Source organism: Rhinopithecus bieti, unplaced genomic scaffold, assembly GCF_001698545.2.
Source record: "Rhinopithecus bieti isolate Rb0 unplaced genomic scaffold, ASM169854v2 scaffold_12476, whole genome shotgun sequence".
NCBI classification, from domain to species: Eukaryota; Metazoa; Chordata; class Mammalia; order Primates; family Cercopithecidae; genus Rhinopithecus; species Rhinopithecus bieti.
The window spans coordinates 677,351-699,783 of NW_016807303.1; the positions used below are offsets into that span (position 1 = coordinate 677,351).

Below are 22,433 nucleotides of genomic sequence, written 5' to 3' on the forward strand. Positions count from 1 at the left end.
AAATACCTGAGACTGGGTAATTTATAAGAAAAGAGGTTTAATTGGCTCATGGTTCCATAGGCTGTACAGGAAGCATGGTGGCATCTGCTTCTGGGGAGACCTCAGGAGGCTTCCAATCATGGCAGAAGGGAAAGGGGGGGGAGGGATTTCCCAAAAAAAAAAGAGGGAGAAAAAAACAAGGCAAAAGGTCCCCCCCCTTTTTTTTTTTTTTTTTTTGAGACAGAGTTTTGCTCTTTTGGCCCAGGCTGGAGTGCAATGGCGTGATCTCGGCTCACCGCAACCTCCGCCTCCCGCGTTCAAGCGATTCTCCTGCCTCAGCCTCCCGAGTAGCTGGGATTACAGGCATGTGCCACCACCCCAGCTAATTTTGTATTTTTAGTAGAGACGGGGTTTCTCCATGTTGGTCAGGCTGGTCTTGAACTCTCGACCTCAGGTGATCCACCTGCCTCGGCCTCCCAAAGTGCTGGGATTACAAGCGTGAGCCACCGCGCCCAGCCCCACACTTTAAATGACCAGATCTTACAAGAACTCACTATCATGAGGACAGTACCAAGGGGAGTGGTGCTAAACCATTCATAAAAAATCCATCTCCATGATTCAATCACCTTTCACCAGACCCTATGTCCAACACTGGGGATTACATTTCAACCTAAGATTTGGGCAGGCACTCACAACCAAACTATATCAATATCATGGGCCATTCAATACCCCCAGGTCATTCATTTTCCTTCCTTCTTTGAAGATTTTTGTCTCTGGATTGCTGTTATTCTAGTACTACTTTTGCCAGTTTTTTGGTGATTTCCATATCCTCTTAGATGATATTTCTGATGTTCTGACTTCCCAGTTCCCTGAACTTCTCTGCTCTCATAATTCTGTCCTTCATACTACCTCAGCCCTCACTTGTATGGTCATACCCTAGTTTTTGCCATTATTATAAAAAATTACAACTATCTGTAATTTCAACTCTCCAGCATCATCTTCTATATTTCCAGCTTATTCCCTCTAGAGCTCAAAATCCAACAGTGCTTTGATGGCAGCACATTATAATTCATTGATTTTTGTCATCTTCTGATTGGCCTTCACCCTTCTCCTTCCATGCACTCATTTTCCTTCTCATTCAGCTTAAATTTCAATTGCATACACCCTTAATGTCATGCCCATTCTCTCACGTGATTGTACTCTCTTGGTCAAATTACAGCCTTGGTTAAATCTCTCTCCCCAGAGAAAAACTCATGCCAACTGATCTCATTTCAAATTCATGGTCACTAACTTTAACTGGGCTGTTAATTCTGTCAAGAAATCACACTATATTCCTTTGGTCCACTCTCATACACTATTTCATAACTTCTCCAGCCTTATCAAATCACACATCTACCCTATTGCTCCCTGACTCACCAAAATAATTGAAACAATTTGGGAAGAATTTCCACAATCTCCTATCACTTTCATACACCTACTGCATCTTTGCTGGTATATGTGACCTTCTCCCCTATTACTAGAAGTAAACTGATAGTGCTTCTAATTAACACAAACTTCTTACTTCATTCACTAAATCCCATCCTCTTTTGACTAGCTAGGACATTGCTCCAGCCTTTTACCTTTTGTTAATGTTTCCCTCCATATTAGCTCATTCTCGTTAGCACAGAAAATAGTTATTTCTTCCATCAGAACAAGATCCTCCCTTGACTCTACTTCCCCGGAGATCCCACTTCATTTCTTTCCTTTCCTATACAATAAAACTCACTGAAAGAATTGCCTATACATACTGTCTCCAATATTCTCTCCTCCCAAGTGAGTGGGATTTCTCTGAGCCCATTCCAACCAGGCTTCTGCTTCTAGTACTCCACTGAAACTCTTTTATGAAGGCAAATCATGATCTGTCTATTGCTGAATTCAATGATCAACTCTCACTCCTCATTTTTCTTGATACATCAGCAGCATCTGACACTTTGAATCTTTCTTTCTGCCTTGAAAAATTTTCCACTTTTACTCCAAGATATCCTACTTGCTGATTTTCCTCTTTCCTCTCAAACTGTTCATTCTCATTCTTTATTGCTGAGTCCTCCTCATCCTCCCAGTCTCTCAGTGCTGGAATTTCCCAGGGCTTAGTCCTTGGACCGCTTATCTTTTCTATCTAAATTTGCTTTCTTCATTATTTTACTAGATTTCAAGGGCTTTAAATAGAATCTATATACATGTGACTTCCAAATTGATCACTCCACCCTAGACCTCTTCCCTAAACTCTAGACTCATATTCAAATGCCAGAGTTTCAGATTCAAATCTGAAACTTCCTGTGCAAAACTGTATTTCTGGTTTCCACTTGTCTAAGCATCTGAAACTTCCTGGGCAAAACTATATTTCTGGTTTCCACTTGTCTGCTCTCCACCTGTAGTCTTCTCCATCTCAGTAAATGACAACCCATTTCCCATTTGCTCAGGCAAACAACCTTGGAGTCAGGCTTAGCAAATCTCTTTCTCACATATCCCACATTCAACCTGCCATCAAATACAATGAGCTCTCCTACACAATTTATACAAAATCTTAGCACTTTCGCCCCACCAGCACTGTTATTGGCTGATACGGTTTTGCTCTGTGTCCCCACCCAAATCTCATCTTGCAGCTCCCAAAATTCCCATGTGTTGTGGGAGGGACCCAGTGAGAGATGGTTGAATCATGGGGGCAAATCTTTCCCATGCTGTTCTCAGGATAGTGAATGGGCAAAGGGATGGCCCAGAGGCTGCTAAAATTTGTGCACATTGTTTCATGTTTATTTTCAGGCTGTTGATGAGGAAATGTTTAACATCAGAGTAAGTATTCTAGAGATTAATGGCTGCTGTTTGGAAAGGTCCATAGAGGTCCTTTCCTGCCAATACAAATATATACATTTTTGAAGCACGAGACTACATCCACAGATAGGATTACATGTTAACTGAAAAGATTCAAGGTACAGTGTTCTTATTTCATCAAAGTGATGTCCTCTTTTGATTATGCACTCTCACAGTGAAAGAATTCCAACAATTTTCATCAGTACCCTGCTTTCTCTCTTAAATACAGAGTTTGGAAAAAATATTTCTCTGTTGACAGCCATGTGATATGAGTCACTTTGATCCCTTCATTGTTTTGAAGCCAGTCTGTGACAGGTTGACGTAGTACTTATGAGGTCGTTTTAAATCCCAGTTGGGCCAGTTAGTTTTGCAAAGAAACATATTCCACTACCTTGTCTGCATTTGTAACCTCACCTGCAAACCTAAAGATACTGCAGGTCACATGAGCTTCAGAATAAACCCTCCATCACCACTACACTAGGAGAGGTCTCCTGAGGATCAGTGAGGCCAAAAGGAGGGAAGATCAAGAGGAAGGAAGAACCTAAGAAGGGGCCATTCTGTATCTATAAGTATTAGCCCAGTGACTTTCAAGAGTGTCCCTGAAACTGTTCAGAAGAGAGAAGAGAATAAAGAAGAGGTTAAAGGTTGCACTAGGCACTTTGAACAATGTCAAGGTGCGAAAAGTTGATAGTGAATGGGTCTCACGAGATCTGATGGTTTTAAAAACACGAGATTCTCTCCACAAGCTCTCTCTTTGCCTGCTGCCATCCATGTAAGATGTGACTTGCTCCTCCTTGCCTTCTGCCATGATCGTGAGGCCTCTCCAGCCATGTGGAACTGTAAGTCCCATTAAATCTCTTTCTTTTGTAAATTGCCCAGTCTCAGGTATGTCTTTATCAGCAGCATGAAAACAGACTAATACACTGCCCTAATCCAAGTCACCATTATCTCTTGTCTGGATTACACAAAGCTACCTAGTTTGGTCCCTCTTTCTTTCTAGAGGTTCACATTGACTCAGAAACAGGGAAGTAAATAAAGAACTGCTGATGAAGGAAAGGATCCCTCCACTTTCTCTGTTTAACCCAATCACTGTCAACATAATAAAACTAAAACTGTTTTTAAGTACATAGAGATGGAATTTTTTTAAAAGACATAATGACATTTTTAAATGTTAATAAAGTTATTCACATACATTTATTAAGTACCTAATATATGAAGATTCGTGTTACCATAATGAAACAATAGCCAAAAGTAAACAAATATAATTTTCCTAAAATTGGCTCTTGTTTTAAAATTCCTTTAAATATCTTTTAAGTAAAAAAACAAGTTTTAAAAGTAAAAAAGAATATTTGGGAAAATTCAGAAAAGCATAATGAGAAAGGACTGGCCTTTCCATACATAAAAACATATTATGCTACAACAATAATTAAAACTATGGTACTAGAGCATGGAATAGGTAGATAAATCTTTGGAGTAAACTAGAAAACCCAGAAGTAGATTTAAATATTATAGGATAATATTATAGGATAAAAGTGACATTTCAAATTATAGGGTAAAATAGCTTGTTCAATTAATGGTTGTTTACTCATTATCTCTCAGTTATAAAACCATTTATATCATTTATATCTATTCTATTCTGTGATACTAAATCTGAGATTCTGCAAATTACATTTCCCAGGTTCCTGTACTAGCTGCTTTCTGTTGGGTTCTGCTAATTGGAGTGAGTAGAGGAATGTTAAAAGGTGGGATGGGGAGAAAGATTTCCTTTCTACTTTATCCTATTTCTGACAGTGTTGCTCCAGTAGTAGCAGTTAGCTGTGGCTCTTGATTCTTCAGGCCTCCCACAACTAGTCTCATCAAGCTCCCTCAGAGGTACTAGCAGAGGCTGGGCAGTAAGCCCTCCACAGAGGGATTCCTCCTCTGTAGTCCTATGCACTAGTCATCTTATGTCTTCCCTTTGTTTCCTCAGCCCTAGAGGTGATAGCTGCTTCTTGCAGTTACCATCTCTGATTACTTCAGCATTCTCCTTTTACTCTTTTAGGCTTCTAACATCTGTGTGACCAAATCCCTTTAACTCCTTTCTGTTTGAAATATCTAGTGCACTTTCTGTTTTCCTGACTAGACCCTGACTGCTATTAACAGCCACCCACAAAAAAAGTAAAGTAGTTCACTTTAAGATGAATTTCAGATGGGTTAAATATTTAAATAAGAAAACTTGGGGGAAAAAAGTACTAGAAGAAAATTCGAAAGAAATTTTGCATAATCTAAGAATGGGAAGGCCTCTCTAATTTTAATCCACATCAGAAGCCATAAAACAAAAGATTGATGTCTGGGTAATAATAGTAATAACAAATTCTGCATAACAAAAAGTGCCAAAAGTTAAGTCAAAATAAAAATAATGAGATAGGAAACAATATTTGATTGACAGCTTATATCAAAGAGAACTAATTTCTTTGTTATATAAAAAGTGATCATTAATCAATAAAAGACTAATAAGTCAATGGAAAAACAGGCAAAGATAAGAACAGACTAGTCACAGAAAAGGAAATACAAATATCTCTAACAACATTTGAAAAGATGTTTAGCCTCACTCATAAGATAAATGTAAATTAAAACTACTGGAAAATACCCATTTCACCTATCAGATTGGCAAAGGAATTACAGCACTAAATTGGTAAAACAACTGATAATGTACTGTGTTGACAGGAATGTATATGTATATAAAATTCCAAGTTGGCAGGAATTATAACATCCCATCTCAGGGCAGAGCCATTTAAAGCTCAAAAACAGTAATGTTAAGATCCTTTTCCTTCCACTCTTCAAGGATCACTCACTTTCATTGGTGCAAATATGTGTTTTGAGTCTGTGAGACGGTTTCCTTCATCTGCTGAGGAACCTGCAAAATCTTGGTTTATAGCTGACTTTCCTCATAAATGAGCTGATCCTCATAGAACCATGGACTTGCAAATGTACTTTCATTATTTCTATTTTTTGAAGGGCAGAGTATTTTTGCTGTGGAAGGAAGTTGAGATGATCTTAATCTTATAGGTAAAATACTTCTACATCAAAGCATCTGTGGAAGACAAAGAGAGCAAGGGTAGGACTGGAAATTAGGAAAGAAGTTTGTATTTAACATCTATAAAGTGTTTAAGTGTCCTCTTTCAAAAAAAAAATCTGAACAAAACAAAAAACCTTTCCCCATCCCTACTATTCCCTTAGATATAGCCCTACCATCTATCCACAAACTTGTCAAAAGTGAAGTTTGCCCAAGCACTTCTGGACACCAGTAGTCTGGTATCAACCCTCACTGTTCCTTGGAAAACACACCTTCTAATTGCCAGCTCAATAAACAGCCTGTTGTCAGTTTTCATTCTCCAGCTTTGTGGCAGCATTGAGAACTATGTCTTCCTGAAATTCTCTCCCTCTCTTGCATCCATGACACATCTTCATTCAGATGGCCTTCCTTTCTCTTTAACCATGCCTTTTTTTTTTTTCCTTTGGCCAGTTCTTTTTTCTCTTACCACCCTTAACCATAGATAATTTCTAAGGGAATCTCCTTGGTGTTAATTTTTCCTTTTACTCTCTTATCCCTTTGCTTCAACCATGGTCTCTTCAGATTAGTACCTTGTTTGTTTTTCTGTATCCATGCTGATCAATACAGTAGCCACTAGCCACATGTAGTGACTTAAATTTAATTAACATTAAATAAAATTTACAATTTAGTTCCTCAGCCTTATTAGCTACATTTCAAGAGTTTGCAAACCACATGTGGCTAATGGCTACCCTATAGGACAAGGCATATATAAAACATTTCTTTCTTCAAATAAAGTTCCATTGTACAGCACAGGTCTAGACCTTATCCCTCCTGAGCTTCAAATTTGGCAGTGTTCTACATGACATCTCTACTGGAAGTCCTTCTGGAATCACAAATTCATCATGCCGAAGTCCTACTCCGCTTAACATACATTTCTCATACCAGTTATCTGTACAAACTAATTTTACTTGAAAATGCTTCATGTAAAAAGAGAACATCCCCAAATAATTGGGAAATATTTGTACAGGTAAGTTGTAATATTTATATATAATTTAGTTTACTAAATAAAGACCATTTTCACTGAGGAAAATGCAGGCTGCAGCCATTTAGGGGGAAATCTCCATCTTTCACATATTACCCTTATGTGGTATCTTCCCATGACCAGATTCCTGTAAAATAATAAAAGGATTTATGAGAGATTTTCTTTATTAATATGTCTTTTTTTATGTTTCTCAATAAAACTAAAGTTCTCCCCTACAACACCAATGAGGACATTATTCTCACTGCAGGAAAGCCAACTTTCTGATTCTATTAGGAGCCCTAAAAGTATTCTGCCTGAAACAATGAAACTCAGACAACAAAGCTCTTTGCCAAAATACGAACAATACTACTGGACACATGAGATTCTGAAGCATCATATTCAACAAATAATCAGATCTGGTCCTGATTTTAATCAGAAAGCAACCTGTCTCTCTGTTGCCTCCTAAACGTAGCAGAGACATGCCATTCTCAGCCCGCTTACCATTTTGATGGTGTGAGGTTTCACTGGGCAGCCTCACTCAGGGTGACCTCAGCCTGAGATTCTAAAGATGGAGCATATTAAGTGCAGGTGAGTCATCAATTTAAAAAGGCATAGAGAGTAACTAAAAGCCTTATGCTTCAGAAGCACAGGGACTCTACTGGAGGCCTTCCCATGTGACAAATGGAACTCATTTAGAAAAGAAAAGCCATTTTAAAGAAAAAAGTGATAAATGGTACCCCTGAAGGATAAGCCTATTGTTCTTGGTTGCACAAGTAATTCCATCTGAACTGATTATCACCATTCCCAATGGAGTTATGACATCTCTTGTTAAAGATGACAAAAAAGTAGAATCATAGTATTGTAGTAGGAATATCATTGTATATATTTATGACCATTACTGTTAATTCAATAATAACATTATGTATTATGATACTTATACTTTTCCTATATAATTCAGAGTGTTTTGCAGACGTTAAAAATATTAATCTTATGACTGTCTCATAGGGTGTATAAATATTAGAACATTTCAAGATTAATCACCAGTTTCTAATAGACTAACAATGATATGCCTAACCCTTCTCTAGATAAAATGAGGCACGTGAAAGATGCAGAAGACACAGCTTCTCCCAGGAAGTTTTTTTGGGCAACAAGGTGTAAGTACATAAAATACTTAGGAAATGTGGGGGTATGAAGTGCTATGGTTCACTTCATGAAGGATCAATGTAAGATTTCATGGCAGGAGAAAGATAAGCATCGGGGAGCAAGTCATTAGGAAATGCTTCACTGAGGAGGTAAGCCTTCAGTGGCCCCTAAAGAAATATTGAATAGGGCCAAGTGTAATTGTTCATGCCTATAATCCTAGCACTTTGGGAGGCTGAGATGGGAGGATTATTTGAACTTAGGAGTTCAAGACCAGCCTGGGCAACATAGTGAGACCCCATCTCTACAAAAATTCAAAAAAATTAGCCAAGTGTGGTGGTGCACGCCTACAGTCCCAGCTATATAGAGGCAAGAGGATCCCTTGAGTCCAGGAGATTGAGGCTGCAGTGAGCTGTGATCATGTCACTGTGCTCCAGCCTGGGCAACAAAGCAAGACCCTGTCTCACACACACAAAAACAAACAAACAAACAAATACAAAAAAAAAAAAAAAAGAAGAAAGAAAAAAGAAGTATTGACTGGTACAGGAGAAAACTATGGGATAGGACAAAAATAAACACATATCCTGAATTTCTTGAGAGCCCCAATTTATGTCTTGCAAGTATTTTAAGATTGTATGTGTGAGTATGGGGAAAAAATGTAGAGATGCCTGATTAGATAGGAATGGTCATGTTAAGTAGCTCTAAAGATGAGGTTTCATAGCTAAGAGGGAGATTTTTCAGACCAGTCTAAGCAATTTAGACTTCTATCTGATAAGGTGTAGGGACCTCTTATAAATTCCTAAGCAACAGAATAAAATGATCAGAGAAACACTTCAGAAAAAGTAGTCTGGCAGCAGTTATCCAGTTATCTACTGACCTTCTGGTCCCCAACGCTCATATTTGTTAGATGACACAGACTTGCACTCCACTCCAAATCCTGCCATAATCCCAGGAGGTTTCAATATTTAATGGAAGATTTAGCCAATGTCCTAACTTCACCATTTCTTGACCTCATTCATTCCAATTGCTTTCACTTCCACTCCCGGGACCACACCCAAGACCCTGCATTAGTTAAAGCTGTGCCACATAGCATGCACCTATAGTCCTAGGCACTTGAGAGGCTGAGGTGGGGGGGATCACTTGAGCCCAGGAGTTGGAGGCTGCAGTGAGCTGACTGTGCCACTGCCACTGCCCATGGCATGAGCAACATAGCAAGATTGTCCCCAAAAACAAAACAAAACAACACTGCCATACCAGAAACCCTAAATGCAAATAGCCCAAATTCCAGTTTTTCCAGCCCTCTCTTGCCTGTCCTGCCATTGGCCTGCTCACTTCTCCCAAGACCTCTTCCTGCTGGGCACCGTCTCACCAACACATTCTACTTTCTTATAACACTGTCCTTTCACTGCACTGACTTGGACAACTGCAACCCTAGATCCAGTGCTATAAAATATGTCTCCCCCTTTACACGCAGGCTTCTAAACAGACTGCTGCCACTGTAAATGCATGGTCTCTCCCTGCTGAATCCTAAACTTCACCCATTAGTGCTTGTATTTGTACATAATCACCTTTCTTTAGCATTCCCCTCTGTAACGATTCAGCATGTACACAATCATGCTCAGGACCGCCACTAACTTTCAGCAGACCATAACTTTGTTCCTTGATGAAAAAGCTGAGGCTTTAGGGGATCTACCTCAACTGCCCACCCCTCAGTTGCAAATGTTAGCCCCACTCATCTTTCCTCCTTCCATCACAGAGGAAGGGTCTCCTTCCTTTTCAAGACCAAAACTAAGTTCAACCCAAAATCATACTTTTGATTCACCTCGTCCTATATCCTCCAAGATGCTGTCATCTAAAATTCTTTCTCTTTTCTACATCTTTGACTCTGCTTTTTTCTTGTCCTGCAATCTCTTAACCTGTAAACACAGCAAAGTGTCTTTCATCACTAAAAACCCTCAGTTGACCTGAGTTTCCCTCTAGCTACTGTCTTCTTTCTGCGCCTTGTTCATTCAAACTTCTCCAAATAACATCTATATTGGCTAAGCTTAGTAATGACAACAACCCCAGAAGTTAGGAAATATCCCCGTTAGAACACATGGGGAGTAAACTGAGGCCCAGAGTCAACACTAATAAAGTCAACTACCAAAGCTTTTCAGTTCCATCATGTTTCCCCATAGGACTTGGCATTCAAGTCACACTGTTTTGGCCTTTTACTTTTTAATAATCCCATGCTTCACTTAAAGCTTCAAAGTAGAGAAAAGCAACATGTAATTTCAAATCAGGAAGCCAACAAATGTAGGCCTAAAGGCCTATTCTGTGCCACACAATTAATTTACACTAAGCTAAAGAAGGGGGAAAATTGGCTTCTCTGGCTATGTAAAACCACAACAACAACAACAAGCAAACAAACAAAAAACCCAGAAAACCTATTACCAAAAGAGAAAAAGAAAAAAGAAGAAAAAAAAACGTAAAAAAGTTTTTCTAAATTATTTACTTAACTTCCCTTCACCTTGTTATAAATAAAGTTTTGGTGCTGCAAAAGAAATAGCACTTGAATATAAAATTTTCTTTTTAATTCTCAGCAAGGCAAGTTACTTCTATAGAAGGGTGCACCCTTACAGATGGAGTAATGGTAGCAGACACTTGGAAAAGGGAGGGGAAGGGGTTCTTCTCCCTGACACACATGGCCCCTGCTGCTAACCCCTATTGGCTAGGGTTAGACAGCACAGGCTAAACTAATTCTGATTGGCTAATTTGAAGAGACTGACGGGGGTGAGTGGTTTGGAGGTTATGACAGAGCGGACAATCAGAACGAGTCAGGGTGGAGTAGGTAATTGGAATGAGTCAGGGTGGAGCAGGTAATCAAAAAAGGTTGCTTTACAAGGAAGTTAAGTTTAAAAGTAGAAGTCAAATAACTGAACATACTGACATACTGATTCTCTGAAAAGAAATTTAGAACTCATATCTAACAACTTCTCAACTCACTGAAAATGGGCTTAACCTCACTAAAACTGCTCTGACAAATGTTCCCAATGAACTTCAAATTAACAAACCCAAAGAATGTCCTTCAGTCCTGTCTGATGGGGCCTTTCTGCTGATTTGAGTAACTGAACCTTTCTTCTTGATACTCTTTCATCTTTACTCCCCCGACTTCTGCATCGCTCTACTACCCTGGAATCCTTACACTTTCTGACTATTTTGGTGGGAAAGGAGGACCTCCTATTTGTAGTCTCTAAATGGAGGTGTCGTTTTACCTCCACAAAATACTACTACTACACTAAAGCCAGACTATTCACTGATGAACATGATGAACGTGGTCCAAGACTTTTTCACTCACTCTGTTTGATTCTGCCCATTTTGGCCCCTATGCTCATCTCCGTCTGCCCAAAACCCACAAATTCTTCAAAGTCCAAATTTTTAGTGAAGTTCCTATATTTTCATAATCTTTCCCTCCTTTGTACTCCTGTAATTTATATTGTAATTACTCAATACAATACTCATTCCTGTATATTCTTATCTATTCATCTATCCTACCAAGTCATGAGCTCTTTCTTCATGATTGTTGTAATATCTAGTGACTAAAACCACACTTGGCACATAGTAGGAACCCATCAAATACAAGTATTATGATTATTTGTCTTTTCATTCCTCAAAGCTCTCAAATAGCAATGTTTCTTTTTTTTTTTTGAGATGGAGTCTTGCTCTGTCACGCAGGCTGGAGTACAGTGGCACAATCTCAGCACACTGCAACCTCCGCCTCCCGGTTCAAGCGATTCTCCTGCCTCAGCCTCCTGAGTAGCTGGGATTATGGGTGCACACCACCACACCCAGCTAATTTTTGTATTTTTAGTAGAGACAGGGTTTCACCATGTTGGTCACGCTGGTCTCGAACTCCTGACCTTGTGATCCGCCCTCTTTAACCTCCCAAAGTGTTGGGATTACAGGCGTGAGCCACCGCACTTGGTCTCAGCAGTGTTTCTTAAATATTGTAAGATCAACCTATTTTGAATTAATTATTTATTAATTAAAGCCCAAAGAATGAATGAACTCTCTTGGTAAGAAAGAAGCACAGATAGGAGGCTCACTTATATTAGGTGATGAAGAGGAAAAGAGAAACTAAGGAACAATATTTAAAAAAATGGCTGGGAACCCCAAAAGAATGTGTTTATGAGTTAAGAAGATATGGAATAGAAGAAGCTTCTAACAATCCACAGACAAATTATCTACTTTATAAATTATTTTTGAAGTATTCAACACCTCTTCTGCCACTCACTCAGAATGAAGAGAGATTTCTCAATGTGTCGATGACTTTGTCTCTGACTTAGCCTGGAAAATAGCAATGCCGAATGGAATGGTGGTGCAGTATCCAGCTGCGTAATCTAGTTTACTCTGCGCCTCCTTATACACAGGCAGAAGGGAGCTAACTATAACAACAAAAGGAAAAATGATGAAAGCAAATTTAGGTCTTTTCTCTAAAATGTACCCAAGTAAAATATCAAGGGAATTTATTATATAAAATGGCTATTTTTTCATAAAGAAAAAAGAATTAATTTGTCCCTTTTCTTGAATCATTCTACACGAATATCCTTTTGCCAGATCTTCTATGTAATGGCTTTTTGATATGAGTACCATTTCTGTCAAACTTTTGTTATTTTTAGTACAGCCAAGTTTACTCACTTTTTTAAAGTGCTATTTTGGGACTAATACAAGGGGAAATTAATCATGGTGCCCAAATGACGGGCCAGGGGTACTATTTTATTACTTTCAGTTTAAACTGGGAAATATGTAACTGGTTTTTCACCCAGAGAATAAGAATGTTCCAATTTATTAGAAAGTAATTGGTATTGGAAGCAGTCACTGACAGAAGTATAATAATGGAAACTATCCCAGCTACTTCATGCAGGCAATGCAGGCCAGTCATTGTGCTGAGATGACAGGCCTGCATCTGCAGAGGTGTGGCTTGAAAAGTCTGAAAAATGTCCCTCTTCAAGACAAGGGTCACATTACCGGTTCTAGACAAGACTCCCTAAAATGCAAAATCTCCAGTAGACGTAACTCCATTTCTAATATATACCCATTAAAGGTGCACTTCAGGAGTTCATGGGGTACCCAGATTGGCAAACAAAACAGCAAATGTGCACATTTTGCAAAGAGCCAAGGCCTACAATAAAGGTCATGCTGTTTATAATATTGGCTCAACAATTTTCTATAGATCACTTAACAGGTACTAAAAGTGGCAGGGCACTGGTGTACCAGAAAACACACAGAATTGTCTACAGTGTCCAAAATGTTGGATATAGAGTTGGAGAGAATGAGAGAGATCAAAAAGCAGTCTGTAAAGGAGAAAACTTGCATGACAAGCCTGAAGGAACCTCCAACTCCTCCATTTCTCAAGTCACTTTTAAGGTATACCTCCTATGGGCAGACTTGATCTTAGTCCTATCTCTCCAAAATATAAGCTGTTTTCTTTGTGTGTCACCCTATTTCTTTCTACCTGGAGATGTGATCCGCCAAAGCCTGCACTGTTACACAACTCCAGAAGACACCATCCTTATAGTAGTGAATATGAAGCTCCCCCAGAGTTATGCAGTGGCCAGCTCACATAGCCCTGTGGCTCCCCTGCCTGCTGCCATTTTACTCATCATCTAGGCTGTACCAAACTTTGAGGCTCAGATCCCATTTTTGTCTCCCTGGTGTAAAAAAAAAACCTTACATTTCTCTTACCTGAAAAGTTTCATCCTTTCACAAAATAGCTTCAGCCTCTGAGTTTACAATGTGAGTCTACTTTAAAGAAACTCTGGAGGCCAAGAATAAATGGAAGGTCCTGGAGCCCAACTTCCCTTGAACCTCCATAGAATGTAAGTGATATAATGGGAAGGACATTCAATAGAAGGATACGAAATTTAGATCTAGAACTCTATATTGCTGTGCAATCTTGGGCAAGTCACAAAACTAGCATGTGAGTTTCACATTTGTAATATAAAGGAGGTGAGGTAGATAAGATACCTTAAAGGTGTCTTAGAGTTCTAATATTTTATGGAAGCTTGAAACCTCCTTTGCAAAGATTATGACAGTGAGAGGACTCTTGCATGGCTGACTCTATCTTGTTTCTAGCCTCACAAGCAGGGTGACCTCACTCATTCCTGGGTATAGGCCAAGCTAACCATGGGAAGAATTTAGTTTATAGTTTAACTTGGAAGCAAGGATGATAATAATCCCTCCTAAAAACTAACCCCTTCCTTGCTCAGGGACCTATAACTAATGAAAAACCATGAAATTAGGATTATAGGAGGGGCCTGAATTCTGCTAGAATGTAGGCATAGTTTCTATAATGCCTTACTGCTCAGGAGTCATGTGGCCAGAGATCACAAGATTTGTGACTTCTCCAATTGCTCCTATAGATAACACCACTATTGTGGAACTTAAGATTGGTGTTTTGAGATATTTTCAGATTTTGCATTCTGGCAACTGACTGACCCCACTTGGACCCATGACTCCTGACTCAACCGGTCCTGTGGCCTCCACCCAGAAGTGGACTCAACTCACAAGACCTGTTTTCCACACCCCTACAATTCCATCCCCAACCAATCAGCAGCGCCTATTCCCTATCCCCTTGCCCACCAAATTATCCATAAGACCTTAGCCCCTGAGTTCTCAGGGAGACTGACTGAGTAATAACTCCAGTCCTTCCACTTGGCCAGCCTTGTGTTAAACCATTTTCTACTGCAATACCACATTATCAGTGAGTTGATTTTGTCTGTGTAGCAGGCCGGAAGTACCCATCAGGCAATCATAACCTCAGAATACCACCTCCAGAGTAAGGGCATCTGACTCATATATAGTCACCCCATAAAGAGAGAGCAATAGGTGGTCTTTGGAGATCTGGGAGACTACTCACTAAATGCTCCATACATATCAAGCCAGATGACCCATAGGTCTAAGCTGAGAATAACTTATTTCATAAGGCATAGTTCTGCTTCTCCTCCCAGCACCAGCCATTCAGAAAGATTTTTTTTTTTTTTCTTATCTCTAGTCTGGCAAACCTTGCACATACCTTCCACTTTTTTTTTTTTTTTTGAGAATTTTTTTTTATTATTATACTTTAAGTTCTAGGATATATGTGCATAACATGCAAGTTTGTTACATAGGTATATAAGCGCCATGGTGGCTTCCTGCAGTCATCAACCCATCATCTACATTAGGTATTTCTCCTAATGCTATCCCTCCCCTTGCGCCCCAACCTCTGACAGGCCCGGGTGTGTGATGTTCCCCTCACTGTGCCCATATGTTTTCGTTGTTCAACTCTCACTTACGAGTGAGAACATGTGGTGTCTGGTTTTCTGTTCCTGTGTTAGTTTGCTGAGAATGATGGTTTCCAGCTTCATCCATGTCCCTGCAAAGGAGGTGAACTCATTCTTTTATATGGTTGCATTGGTATTCCATGGTGTATATGTGCCACATTTTCTTTATCCAGTCTAGCATTGATGGCATTTGGGTTGGTTCTAAGTTTGCTATTTTTGTTGGTTCCATTTTTTTGCTATTGTGAATAGTGCTGCAATAAACATATGTGTGCATGTGTCTTTATAGTAGAATGATTTATAATCATTTAGGTATATACCCAGTAATGGGATTGCTGGGTCAAATGGTACTTCTGACTCTAGATCCTTGAGGAATCACCATATTGTTTTCCACAATGGTTGAACTAATTTACACTCCCACCAATAGTGTAAGAGTGTTCCTATTTCTCCATATCCTCTCCAGCATCTTTTGTTTCCTGATATTTTAATCATTGCCATTCTAACTGGTGTGAGATGGTATCTCATTATGGTTTTGATTTGCATTTGTCAAATGACCAGTGATGATGAGCTATTTATCATATGTCTGTTGGCCACATAAATGTCTTCTTTTGAAAAGTGTCTGTTCATATCTTTTGCCCACTTTTTAATGGGGTTGTTGGCTTTTTTCTTGTAAACTTGTTCCTTGTAGATTCTGGATAATAGCCCTTTGTCAGATGGATAGATTGCAAAAATTTTCTCCCATTCTATAGGTTGCCAGTTCATGCTGATGATAGTTTCTTTTGCTGTGAAGAAGCTCTTTAGCTTAATTAGATCCCATTTGTCAGTTTTGGCTTTTGTTGCCATTGCTTTTGGTGTTTTAGTCATGAAGTCTTTGCCCATGCCTATGTCCTGAATGGTATTGCCTAGGTTTTCTTCTAGGGTTTTTATGGTTTTAGGTCTTATGTTTAAATCTTTAATCTATCTTGAGTTAATATTTGTAAAAGGTGTAAGGAAGGGGTCCAGTTTCAGTTTTCTGCATATAGTTAGCCCGTTTTCCCAACACCATTTATTAAATAGAGAATCCTTTCCCCATTGCTTGTTTTTGTCAGGTTTGTCAAAGATCAGGTGGTTGTAGATGTGTGGTGCTATTTCTGAGGCATCTGTTTTGTTCCATTGTCTATATGTCTTTTTTGGTACCAGTACCATGATGTTTTGGTTCCTGTAGGCTTGTAGTATAGTTTGAAGTCAGGTAGCGTGATGCCTCCAGCTTTGTTCTTTTTGCTTAGGATTGTCTTGGCTATACGGGCTCTTTTTTGGTTCCATATGGAATTTAAAGTAGTTTTTTCTAATTCTGTGAAGAAAGTCAGTGGTAGTTTGATGGGAACAGCATTGAATCTATAAATTACCTTGGGCAGTATGGCCATTTTCATGATATTGATTCTTCCTATCCATGAGCATGGAATGTTTTTCCATTTGTTTGTGTCCTCTCTTAATTCCTTGAGCAGTGGTTTGTAGTTCTCCTTGAAGAGGTCCTTCACATTTCTTGTAAGATATATTCCTAGGTATTTTATTATCTTTGTAGCAATTGTGAATGGGAGTTTGCTTGTGATTTGACACTCTATTATTGGTGTATTGAAATGCTTGTGATTTTTGCACATTGATTTTGTATCCTGAGACTTTGCTGAAGTTGCTTATCAGTTTAAGGAGTTTTTGGGCTGAGATGATGGGGTTTTCTAAATATATGATCTTGTTATCTCCAAACAGAGATAATTTGACTTCCTCTCTTCCTATTTGAATACCTTTATTTCTTTCTCTTGCCTGATTGCCCTGGCCAGAACTTTTAATACTATGTTGAATAGGACTGGTGAGAGAGGGCATCCTTGTCTTGTGCCGGTTTTCAAAGGGAATGCTTCCAGCTTTTGCCCATTCAGTATTATGGCTGATAACTTCTACATTTTTACCAGTGCACTCACATTTGCTAATGTTAATTCCCTCCCACTCTTAGCTACAACACCCCCACATGACAATGCTACTAGAACACAAGTGTCTACTGCTACAAAAATATATATCTATAGCTCTAAATATAGGAACACTCATTTTAAACAAATCTATCATAGTTAAATCTGCAATTACAAGGACATATGTTTATATATATGGACTTGTATATGTGTGTGTGCATATATATATGGAATAGATTATCTGCTTTGCAAATGAATTCACCAGGGAATTCCTTAAAATAGCAGGTCCTTCATTTATCCTTCTCTTCACTGTTTCCCACATAAATGATATCTTGCACTTTTTACTTACTGATAGCTGCTCAAGAATTTATCTATCATGTAATGTAGGTATATTGTATTTATAAAGATTAATGGAAAGCAAAATGCATTTCTTTGGAGCCATCTGACTAATTTCTTTAATATTTCAGAGGTGTGAGTTTATATTTTGTATAGCTAGGATCTGAAACCTCATCTAGCACCACTATGAACATAAAAACCACATGAATCTTAAACACTTTCCAGAGTTCACCATGATATAATAGCATTATGCAGAAATTAGAGTCTGCAAGAGCCACTGGCTTCACAAAAGCCTTTATGGATGGAGAAAAGTGAACTAATGATGTTGTTTTGTGAAGGTTTCTAAGGCAAAAATTATACCTTTCACTCAGGTCAATAGCTTTTGGCTGGGGGTAGCTTAAAAGGTGAAGTAATTCTGCCTCTGTATACAACCAATGTTAATAGACAAAACATTAACCACATTTCTGGGAGTGGTGAAGCTATTTTTAGTAACAGTGGCTGCTCTAGAAAATTTTATCTTTTGCTGTGAAATGCCAATGTGATTTTTCTCAGTCTGTAAATGGTAAGCATAATCATGTTTGTTTGTTTAAACTTGAGTTTTGTACGTTGTTTGTTTTTCTTTACCCCAGGGATTTCCTTATCTGTATGCACACATAGATGATAACAGGAACAGAGTGACCCACCCTAGTTTAAAGTAGGCTGCCAATTACCTCTCTAAAGCTAACAGCACCCATAAGCCAACAAGGATTTTATTTTATGCAATTGTTAAAGTAATTAGTTTTGCACCAACCTAATAGTATTCCTTCAAAGGCTCGTGCAAGCTAAGAAACTAATAAAAACAAAAATGAAAACAGTAGCTCCACTCTTTAAGTCATCTTCTCCAAAAAAAAAAATATTGTTCCCCTACTTCCAGAAATACAATTGTTCAGGGCTCAGAAACTCAGAAGAATCCTGACTTCCTGCCTGCCTCCTGGGTCCCTAGAAACATAGACTTAATGGGAGGGAGGGACCTGGCTCATGGCAACTAAATAAGATTGGTGGGTGTGGGCAGAGGAAAGAGCATAGGACAAAGAATCAGGAAGCTTGAGATAAGATCTAGACAAACCTTCAATCCTTCTGGGACTCTGATTCTTCACTTATAAAATACAGATGATACCCACATTTTTATTGTGATCATACGAGATGGTAGATTTGAAAATGTTTAGGAAACTATTAGGTTCTTCATAATGAATTCAATGCTCTGCTTATTTTTGTGCATCTCAATTCCTATGATGTTGTAGAATATTGAGACTGAAAGTTTAAAAAAAAGAGAGAAAAGACTGGGCAATAAGGCTGGTTTAAACAAAGCCTTATTTGCCTCTAATTCTCCTCCTCTCTTTCACTCTACCTCCTAGAAAAAAGCAAAAGTAACAATTGACCCGAACTCTCCATTTTAATAATCACTGCATTTCTACATTTTTCAGTCACAGTCAATGTCTAAATTAGATAACCTAATTGATTGCCTACTGACCAAAAGAATCTGTATGAAATCATTACTAAAATCATATAATGAAGAAATTTCCTGCTTCTAGAGAAGTTTGAAGTTAGAATCAGCACTTTTTCATTTAGCATTCATTCAACAAATATTTATTGAGTGCAAACTTGTGCCAGGCACTAGGGATTTAGAAATAAGGGAAACATATTTCCTTTCCCCATAAAGTTCATTATTCAGAGAGAAGAACAGATTTACATTCTCTTGTTTTATAGCTTAGAAACCAAAGACACAATAGTTGGGAAAGTTTGACTCTACCTGCAACTCTCCTTCCATTATACTGAGTAGTTGAATGAGGTCTTCTTTGGATAACTCCAGGGATTTCTTAGTCTTTCGTTCACTTTCTCCAGATGTTTTTAGGTGTCGTTTGACAGTTCCTGAGGCCATGACATCATCCTCCTTCCTATTTGATTTCTTCTTCTTTTTGGCATCTTCTGAGAGACTTTTTTCACCAGCATTGCCGATGATGGAGGGCTTGGGACAGGAGACATGCCCATCAGACGAACTTTCACCACCTTGGTTTCGAGATCTCATTCCCACCTACAACACATTAAAAAAAAGATAAGATGTTCTTTACCACCATCAAAATTATTTTTGCCGAAATACTTAGAGACTTATAGCAGCTTTACCACATCACCAATAATGAAAAATCAAATTAATATGTCATTAAAATTTTCAGGAAACCGCTTTGATGGTCTTCAGAAAAAATAAAAGTAAGATTTTAACCTGAAAAACCCCTCAAGCCAAATGATCAAGGTCAATATCAATAGTGCTAAGTCATATTGCTGTTACATAACCCCCATAATAATATATCAATATTGGTTCATTAATTATAACAAATGTACTATACTATCCTAATGGAGAATGTTAACTACAGAGGCAACTGGGTGTAGGGCATATGCGTATTAGCTTTGTAATAATGTTATGAATCTAAAACTGTTCTAAAATAAAATAAAATCAATAAAAAAAACTGTTCTAAAATAAAATAAAACAGTTCTAAGATAAAATAAAAGTTTATTTATTTATCAGAAAATTCAGATCTGAAACCCTGTCAGGAACCAGTTGGATGTCACAGGGGAAAAAAAAAAAGTCCGCATAGGGTGGGGCTTAAAATGGACAGAGGATAAGGGAAAAGGAAAGGGAAGAGGAGGGTGGTATCATTTTCAGTGATATGCAATTCTATTTTCCCAGAGCCTCTATTTTAAAATCAGGTCTTTAAATGTCATTTACAGTAATAAGAGCACAAAGAATTGGGAGAAAATGAATCAATTTCAAAATCAAAATGTGAAACAATATTTTGAGGTAAAATAAGGAAAAAAGACAAAGCAGCAGCTAAGATATTAACTTGTCCTATGAGAAGCACATTCAAGTCATTCTATGAGGAATGCTTTATAGTTTCTCTGTCAGTCTCTGAGCAAAAGGATTCTACCAATAGGTATGTTACAAACAAACACACTGAACTCACAGGCTAGGTCTCAAAGTGCTGTGAAGAGAGCTCTGATACCCTGGGGGGTGTATTTCAAATTTTGCCTAAACCCTTAAATATAGTAGGTTAGCTCATGGGCTTATTTAAAAACTCACAGTATAAATAGCCCTTACCATGAATAGCTAAGCAAAAAGATTTTCATCATTCATTCTAGATAAAATATAGGGACTTTGTTATCTGAAAGTAAATTTCCTTTATGGACCCAACCACACTTAAGAAACTAAGGAAAGATTTTAAAAAAACATTAGGTTTGTAACACAAAAATTAACACAGGGTGATGTTTCCTTTCAGATAGTGAATATCCAATTCTTCCAATGAATCTTGAAATCTACATTAATGCTCTTTTTTAAAAAATTGAACTTGTAAGCAAATGGACCCCTTTATGTATGTGTGAACTTTCTACAGCACCCCAGCTTTTAACAATATAAACCAAAGGAATGTTTCTTGACACTAGCACCCTGTTTTCTGGTTCACTCAATGATTAGTTCCCAATTTTAGAGTATCTTTTGGGTTTCCCTAGTCAACAAAGAATAGAAGTTTCTTTGTAAAGGAAGCCAGAGCACTTTGGAACAAACCTACTGTATTTTATCACAGCTTATTTGTGGGCAGAATGGGCTGACTAAAGCCCCAATCCAAAAAAAAAAGATGTGATGAATAAAGAGTTTCAAATTTAACTCATGACCTGTTATGGCTCACAACTAAGACACATGGACTTCCCAAACTGAATTGTGATTCTGTACGACTTCATACCACATGTGAATTCCTTTTACCTGAAATAATTTTCTCTATAAGATCTTAAAGCTCTTTGAGATGGCATATCAAATATTGATTTGACAACTTTAATTTAAATCATTAAATCAGGAGTTAATAGAAATCCCAGACAATAATTCCCAAAGCACAGGAAGTGCTTAATCTTACACAGTATTTAAATCTGATTGTATTATGTTACATGCATTTACTCAATCACAATTATATCTGCAAACATACAGAAAATAGTCTGTTAGTATCAATTTTATATTTAGTTCTTTCTAAAATTTCAGTCTGAAATTAATGTTTTAAAATAAAATTTATTATAGTATTATATTAACGACTTTTACACAAAAAAATCCACCCATTTTAGAATTATGTAATTATTTTATATCATTATTCATTTAAAAAGCTTAAGTTTCCTATTCCCTTCCACATTAATTCACTTTGGCTGATGGAAAATCTCATGTGGTAGGCCCATGATGTTAATTTTGTCGTAACAAATATTTTTCTTTTGTGATACTGAAATTTCACATTAATTACTTTTCCTTTGGCATGAACGTAAAGATTTTTAGTCCTTTCTTGGTTAGATAAACGAGGTCTTCTATCTATCTTCACAATAAAGTCAGCAATCAGCACCTATTCTATGTCAGGAATACAAAAGTACTCAGCAATAACAAATGAATCCAGAATGTTTTAGCAAGGAATTAGCATCTATGAGGAAGATAAACATAAGTTCTCAATAGAATAACTAAGTCTGTTATAAATAATGTACACTTTAAAAATGCTTTATTCTATTTTGGAGGGAGAAAACATCCAAGCAATAATGGACTTGCATGTGTCTCATTTAGTGACATTTATATTCTTCATATTTTTAATAGCTCTCACTTACTGCTTCTTAAGTGTTACACAATATAGGAAGCATTTTTCATTTAGCACCTTGTTTAATATTTACATCAACCCTGTGAAGTAGGTGCTATTTCTCTCAGGTTTATAGATGAAGCTACTGAGGTTTAAATAAATTAAATATCTTCTCCTGGATCACACAGTTACTCCTAGTGGATAGAAAAACTAGAA

The 22,433-nt window shown here is 37.8% G+C and overlaps 1 protein-coding gene across 2 annotated transcripts in view; it reads right to left on the reverse strand.

Annotated features, from left to right (window-relative positions):
- The window catches only part of FILIP1 (filamin A interacting protein 1), a 203,318-nt gene that overhangs the window by 101,640 nt on the left and 79,245 nt on the right, over positions 1–22,433 (reverse strand). For both annotated transcript variants that reach the window (XM_017881125.1, XM_017881124.1), the window contains exon 2: positions 19,382–19,663. In XM_017881125.1, the coding sequence (XP_017736614.1) occupies positions 19,382–19,657 (276 nt within the window). In that variant the 5' untranslated portion in view covers positions 19,658–19,663. The remainder of the gene's footprint in view (positions 1–19,381; positions 19,664–22,433) is intronic.